We start from the raw sequence: 7,229 nt of genomic DNA on the forward strand, positions 1-7,229 counted from the left end.
TTTGAGCAATCGAGCTCGCTTTGTTTTTTCGAGTGAGTTCAAATTCTTTAAAACTTAATTGAGTGGATCTCGTGTATTTGAATATGATATTTGTTGAGTTGAAGTTCTAGTATAGATTAATATCCTTTGAGTTCAAACTTGAAACTACTATTGAAATTGATTGATTGTCACCGCTAATTATAATAATTAACTATCTTTTTCATGTAAAACAAATAACTTACTATTTTGGGTGCAATAGAAAGGATTACCATTTTTGTCATTATCTTTGAATTATTAGCTAAGATACCACAAACGTAGGGCTAAATGGAACAAATCATAACATCAATATATATATATATATATATATATATTAGAGTTCTTTTGGCTATTTACATCCTTCACATATTTTTTATATTTAGGTCCTGTTTGGCAAGTGAGTTTTCTAGGTATTTGTTAAAAATTTTACTGTAACTTACTATAAAAGTTTTTAAAATTTGTTTTGAAGTGTGTAAATTTTTGAATTTTTTAAAATATGTAGTTTAAAACGAGGTGAAATAATAGGGCAACAGTAGCCCCATGGCCCCCATAATCATCTAAATATATATGTGTGTTGTACTTTTTGGGCCTTTGGCGGGTCGACAATGAAGATCCAACCCGATGTAAGTGATGCCGGGGAACATCCGAAGGGCCCGGATTTTATTACTCCCACGCAACTTGCATCCAGTCTACAAGAAACAGCCGAAGCAGCTTGCGCTGGATTGCGGCATGGCCCAATGACGATATAAACCGCAGCTTCGTTGCCCTATATCTCCAAGACTCAACTCAATTTTCCCCCCTTCTCTTCATTTCCATTAGTTTGCAGTAGAATAGATACCTCAACGACAAAACTCAAAACCTTTCGCACGCAAGTCTCCCAAGGCTCTCGAAACTTCATCGGTAGTTTATCGCCATCACTCACTGGTAGGTAGGCTACGCTCTTACGTCCTGCTTTCAAATTATCTTAGTTTGAATTGAACAATTAAATCTGCGCCTGTTCATGGAGACAAATCCTTTCTCTTTTTTAAATGAAACTTCGTTCCCCCCCCTCCCCCCACCAATTTGTTTAGTTGATTAGTAATTGTTTTTCTGGATTTGTTTTCTTTGAGTTTCTTTCTTGCTCGTACAGGTTAATTTTGTTTGTTAGTATTAGATTCGTATTTGTGTTTAATTAAGCTAAACCCTAGGTGTTCCGCGTCCAGCAAGACTGCGTATGCGTATACTTTTAGTTTGATTATTAAATTGTCTACTGGTGGTTTAATTATTGAGATTTATCTAGTACTGCACAGGGATATGTTATGAGCGTGGAGAGGAAATGTGGGAGAGACATTGTGTTTTTCTCCATCATATTTTCACCGATTCTTCCCGCATATTATGTCTGTTTGCTTTCGTTCAACTTTTTTTTAAGCTGCTTTTGCTTTTCTGGGGAGAGATGAAAAGAAGGGTGTTCGCTAATGTCAAATCCAGAGCCATACTTCTGTCCTTATTATCCAAGACTCGTGTTAAATTGAGCTTGAAGTAGTTGGTATCTTTCTATATAATAATCAGTAGCTTGAGTTCAAGTAAATGTACAAACCCCGGTTCATTGACGCATGAATGTATAAACGGATGGAACCAGGAAAATCGCAGAAGAAGAGAGGAAGAAGAGAAGAGTCGAGTGAGGAAGGGAGAGGATATTTGGTGGCATTGAAGGCGGTAATTTTCGTGAGTGCAAGAAGATTTGTTCCATTAATTTAAATTTAGGACATCATGGTATTTTAGCATTCCCTGTTGTATGACAAATTTTATCAAGAAATTATGTCCCATAGGAGTCAAATAGAAAGGAGTAAATGTGATCCTTGAAACGGCCATGCTTTTTAAATTCCTTGTGCTTGATCTTTGGTGCAGAAAGGTGTTCCTTTGTTGAAGTCCTTTGCGTTGAAGGTTATGTGGTGTTTTTGGTCTTATCTGTGAATGAACTGTGTGCTTGTGATCTATTGCTGCATGTCATCGCTTCTGATGATAAACTGAAAAATTGCCTTTTTATTTCTTTTCTTTGATGTACCTCCAATGAGGCGGGACATTCAGAAAAAGATGCTTGAAGCAAGTTTTCTTCATTCCTAATGTCAGGAATAATGAAACATAGGTTTTTACAACAACTTAATTGGACTTGTATGTGTATACTGAAAACGCTGGATACTTGTAAGAAGCCTGTGCTCTTTTGCTGGTTAAAACAAGCTGGCTTTTCTGAACTCTTTAACTCAATAAACCTGCAAACTCTAGTGTTAGTGTGCATGTGCATGTGCATCTGTGTTAGTTCAGCCTCTAATTTAAAGATTTTTTTTAATAAAAAAAGGTTGCTTAATAGGATTGGCTAGAAGGACAACCTTGTTCTTCTTTTGTAGGTTTGCTAGTTTTGACTTTTTCATTTTGCAATGTCAACATATCGCTTGAAGTGTTATTCTGACCTGTTTTATTTTTCTTTCTCTGAAATATATTTTTTGTTCATATTTTAGTCTGTTTCCAAGGGGGTACAAGTTCTTTCCTATTATGGCTGACAGTGAAGCTGTTGTAGCTCAAACATCTTCTGCGACAGCCTTCACAGCAGCTGGTTATCCTCCTGTCTACAATGATACCAACTCAGATGCTTCTGGTGCCGCTGCCACAAAGAATGTTGAGGATTTAACTGCCACTGGTGCAACAACTACTATGGAAGATTCAAATATTTCTTTTGGTGCCACAGAATTAACCAATTATATTGCTGATGGTTCTGATTTAGGTGCTTCCCATCACGTAGCTGGTACTAATTCCAGTTTAGAAGCTAGTGATAAACTCTCAGGTCCCACAAGTGCAACTGATTCATTTCAACCTTCTCTTCCTGATCCTTCTAAAAATGGCAATATTGTTAATGAAGTGGGAAATAGTACATCAACTGGTGTTGCTGAGAATGGGATTATTTCAGATGATACTCATGGATCTAATGTCATACATGAATTGTTTGATGGTTCTGGTATGTTACTATCCACAAGATGAACTGGTTTATGTCAGTGTCTGACTATGTCTTTTTTTTTGCAATAAAAAAAAAAACAGTTTGTATGATCTTCACTTTGGTAGGATGGTAGACTTGTAGATTGACAACCTAATCTTCATAGTCTATATGAACAATAGGCTGGCTATAAGTTTCTTATTGTACTCACATATCTTTCCCTGTGTATTATGTTTTCGGTTTGGATGTAAAGTACGATAGAGTGTTTCATCGAATATGGATCCTTTTTGACAGTAGTTGCTAAGCACTGCTCTTTTATTTGTTGTTGGTACTCTTTATATTGCATAGGCCTCAAATGTAAATTGTTATAATCACTTTTTCTTAGTTGAATATATAGTCATGTCATGTTATCATGCAAAACTACTTGTTCAACAACTGGTATTGATTCTTTTTATCTACAGTGTTCTGTTATTTTTGTCGTAGTTTTGGTTACACTAGCTGGTTCATGTGTTTTGTCTTCTTGACTTTCTCCTTTGAATTTTTTTTTGCAGCATTATCTGATGAGGAAGAACGTCTATGGAGCATTGTTAGAGCTAATTCTTTAGATTTTAATGCATGGATTGCTCTTATAGAGGAAACAGAGAAAATGTCTGAGGTATTTCCTTTGGTGAATGCGTTTTGGATGGAACGTTCTTTCTATTGGCAATATTAGCTTCTGATATACTATATTTTGAATGCAAATTGCAAAATTTTATGCTTAGATTGCTGATTGTCCTTTGGAGAACTACTTATTACCTTTTTTAGGGGTCATAGCTTTACTTATATATCGGTTTCCCATTCTGACTGGATCTTGAGTCTTAAGTGAGGTAATGGAAAAGGAATAGGTTCCTGATTCTGCACTAAATTGGGTTTATTATAAAGGAAGAGGTTTGTCCGTCATCACAGTCTAGTAAATCCTGCTATCATCAATACACAACAGAGGCTCTCCAACAGATTTTCTGTAAAATAAGAGTACATTATTAAGACAAGCATGTTTAGGGGTACCTGTCATCATTGAAAGAGTGCCTTAGTTTTTATCTTCCATATCTGTTGCTGCCTGGATGGCGTGGGGTGGTATTCTCTACTGACTCTGATATTTGCTTGGTTTTTCTGATTTCAGGGTAACATATTGAAGATCCGGAAAGTATATGATGCTTTTCTTGTGGAATTTCCTCTGTGTTATGGTTATTGGAAGAAATATGCAGATCATGAAGCACGCCTCGGCTCTATGGACAAAGTTGTGGAGGTCTATGAACGAGCTGTTCAAGGTGTAACATATTCTGTTGACATGTGGTTGCATTACTGCATATTTGCCATAAGCACGTATGGAGATCCTGAGACCATAAGAAGGTAATTGTCATTGATAGTTTCACTTATTTTAGTACCACTACTGTTGTTGGAATGATCAGTATATTATCCATTGTCACATGGTACAAGTGATGGATTGTTGCTCTCTAACATGCTTTCAGCATTTCTGCAACAGCAATTATTCCCATCTATGGCGTAAGGTTTGTGGGGAATGCACTTCAGAGATATGGCTCTTCTGACGTGCAATCCCTTGATTTATTAGTCTTTTGTTAGTTTCTATTCTGTTCTGTGGCCTCATCTGCACCTCCTGTTTACTTCACCTTAGAGCTGTGTCGTAGTCCATGTATACTCCATGAATTTTTGCTGTTTTAACCTTGGCACTTGGGGTGCATGACTATACAAATTGTCGCTGAGGAGATCCATCCAGTAAGGCTAAGATGGCCTCTGTTACTGCTCCATTTGACGGACCTTGTATGATTTTTATGAGGAAGGTATTTGGAAGTGTCACGTGTTCTTTGAGTGAATTCTTGCTTCAGCCTTGATGTTAGTGCTATTCCAGTGCTTTTGTGGATATATGCAGCATGCCCTGGTTCAATTCCATATGCTCTAACAATACATTCTACTCATGATGTTGCAGACTCTTTGAGAGAGGATTAGCTTATGTTGGAACTGATTACCTCTCTTTTCCTCTGTGGGATAAATATATTGAGTACGAATACACACAACAGGACTGGTCCCGTGTTGCTTTGCTCTACACACGTGTACTGGAGAATCCAAATCAGCAGCTAGATCGCTACTTTGAAGGGTGATTTTACTTTCTCAAATGCCCTTTTTTGTGAATGTGCATGTCTATACACACACACACATCCATACATATCTCACATTCAGTTGGTGATTTGGCTCTTGACATTATTTTCCATCTACTATAACTCCTAATTTATCTCAAAAACTCAAGTATTTATGTTGTATTCTGAAATATCCTTTTAAATCTTTTTTTTTGTTAATATTCATTCATGTTTGTCTTTTTGTTTTCCTCTCTTGAATGAGCTGAAAGTATTGTTAGATGTGAATGGATAATCTGAGAGTAATATGACAAGAGGAGTTAAAGAGAGATTGGTTGAAGGAGACACATCTTACTTGTTTAATTATTTGACCTGCATGCATAGAATGTCTACTTCTTGTTTGTCTGCTGAGATTGGGGAAAAAACGCTTCTATGTCACCTGGATTAATACATTTGGTCATGTAGCTCTTCCTTATTTATTTTTGGATACATTGTAGCAAATGTTTCTTCTTTTAAATCCATTTGAGCTTCACAATTTGTTCTTTAAGAATTCTTCAGATTTTACAACATAATATTTTAATTGTCAACCCTGCAGATATGTCACATCATCTGTTCCATATTTCTCATAGGTAGAGGAACAATCTTTATAAACATTCCATAGCCAATCTGTCAACTTCATTGTCCTGCATAATGAAACATTTTGGCTTTGATTTCTTCATTGCATTGGACAATTTGTGTTTATGTTGCTTTTTTAGCAGTAAACACGTTTCAGAATCCAGCATGTATTTTTACATTTTGTGTTTGTTTTGGGAGTGGGTGAATTTCCAATGTGTCTGTTGATTCAGACTGTATGTGCAATAGATATCTCATTTAGAAACAATAATGTGTTGTACGGGTCCAAAATTCGTGGTTACCATCTTTTTTCTGAAGGGAAAGTTCCGACGTTTTATTTTATTCCTCTGGTGCCAATACATCTGCAGTTTCAAGGAGCTTGTTGCTAATCGGCCTCTCTCTGAGTTGCGGACTGGTGAGGAAGCTGCTGCTGCAGCTCTTGAAAATTCTGAAAATGGTGGTCAAGAAGTTGAGGGAGAAAATCTCCCTAATGCTGTGGAGCAGTCTTCTAAACCTGTAAGTGCGAGCTTAAAAGATGCTGAGGAGTTGGAGAAGTATATTGCCGTTAGGGAAGAGATGTATAAGAAAGCTAAAGAGTTCGATTCTAAGATCATTGGTTTTGAAACAGCTATCCGGAGGCCATACTTTCATGTGCGGCCCCTTAGCGGGGTAGAGCTTGAAAATTGGCATAATTATCTGCATTTTATTGAAGGAGTGGGTGACCTCAGTAAGGTACTTCAAGTTGGTGTATTTTAGATGAATTTGAGTTTTTGATTGGTTTGTAGCTTTAGTTGCCCTTGTTAAACATTGACTTACAGTTAAGAAATATCTGCCGCATCATATGCCTTATTGGCTAAACGTTGGATGAAGCATCTTTTAAAACGGGATATTGAACATGGGCTAAAGCATGGGCCTTCCATTTGCTTTCATTAAGGCTAAGTACTTCAAACCCTCATTTGTGAGTCGACATTCTGGGTTCATCATGTATTGTATGGTAAAATATCTGTTTTAAAGTTCCAATGTTATGCATGCAGGTGTGTTCTTATCTTCCTAACCATCTATCTATCAGGCAAGGATGGCCCCTTCTTTCATATTAGAGGGGCCTCCCTGTTCCAGAGAGGAGTACTCTTTTGCAATCTCATATTTTCTTTCCCTTTTTGCATATTGAGCTTTTTATATTCTAATTATGGATATAAGTTTGTTCATCCATGTGCAACTTTATGTGAGGCAGGTTGTTAAGCTATATGAAAGATGCTTGATAGCATGCGCTAATTATCCTGAGTATTGGATCCGATATGTCCGATGCATGGAAGCTAGTGGGAGCATGGATCTTGCTGAGAATGCTCTTGCACGTGCTACTCAAGTCTTTGTCAAGGTATAGGTTTCCATAGTTTTTTGTTTCAATTTTTTTGCAACTTGATTTGTGTTAGAACAATTTAATTGTAGGTTGACTCTGTGCTCATGGATGGTTGTTTCGTGGTTTTTTTTTTGAACGCGCAATGTTGTTT

The 7,229-nt window shown here is 36.9% G+C and overlaps 1 protein-coding gene across 15 annotated transcripts; it reads left to right on the plus strand.

Annotated features, from left to right (window-relative positions):
• The first annotated feature begins 732 nt into the window (after positions 1-732).
• Positions 733-7,117, plus strand: LOC140013635 (pre-mRNA-processing factor 39-1-like). Of its 15 annotated transcripts, none has more exons than XM_072063114.1 (8): positions 733-943; positions 1,634-1,719; positions 2,511-3,004; positions 3,532-3,635; positions 4,140-4,369; positions 4,965-5,132; positions 6,090-6,453; positions 6,953-7,117. In XM_072063114.1, the coding sequence occupies exons 3-8, from the start codon at positions 2,545-2,547 to the stop codon at positions 7,100-7,102; spliced, it is 1,476 nt and encodes a 491-aa protein (XP_071919215.1). In that variant the 5' UTR covers positions 733-943; positions 1,634-1,719; positions 2,511-2,544; the 3' UTR covers positions 7,103-7,117. The 15 variants fall into 15 exon arrangements, 12 of the variants coding, with proteins under 12 accessions (XP_071919215.1, XP_071919211.1, XP_071919220.1 ...); XM_072063110.1 differs by having other exon boundaries at positions 733-939; XR_011820472.1 differs by lacking the exons at positions 1,634-1,719; positions 6,953-7,117 and adding an exon at positions 6,540-6,721 and having other exon boundaries at positions 734-939; positions 6,090-6,237; positions 6,350-6,453.
• Positions 7,118-7,229: the final 112 nt, after the last annotated feature.

This window comes from Coffea arabica, chromosome 1e (assembly GCF_036785885.1).
Source record: "Coffea arabica cultivar ET-39 chromosome 1e, Coffea Arabica ET-39 HiFi, whole genome shotgun sequence".
NCBI lineage: Eukaryota > Viridiplantae > Streptophyta > Magnoliopsida > Gentianales > Rubiaceae > Coffea > Coffea arabica.

Excerpts from the sequence above, each read along its gene's own strand:
- LOC140013635 (XM_072063114.1), top strand. The coding sequence starts at position 2,545 with ATGGCTGACAGTGAAGCTGTTGTAGCTCAAACATCTTCTGCGACAGCC. Across the intron at positions 3,005-3,531 it reads TGAATTGTTTGATGGTTCTG|CATTATCTGATGAGGAAGAA; the intron begins GTATGTTACTAT and ends TTTTTTTTGCAG. Across the intron at positions 4,370-4,964 it reads GATCCTGAGACCATAAGAAG|ACTCTTTGAGAGAGGATTAG; the intron begins GTAATTGTCATT and ends ATGATGTTGCAG.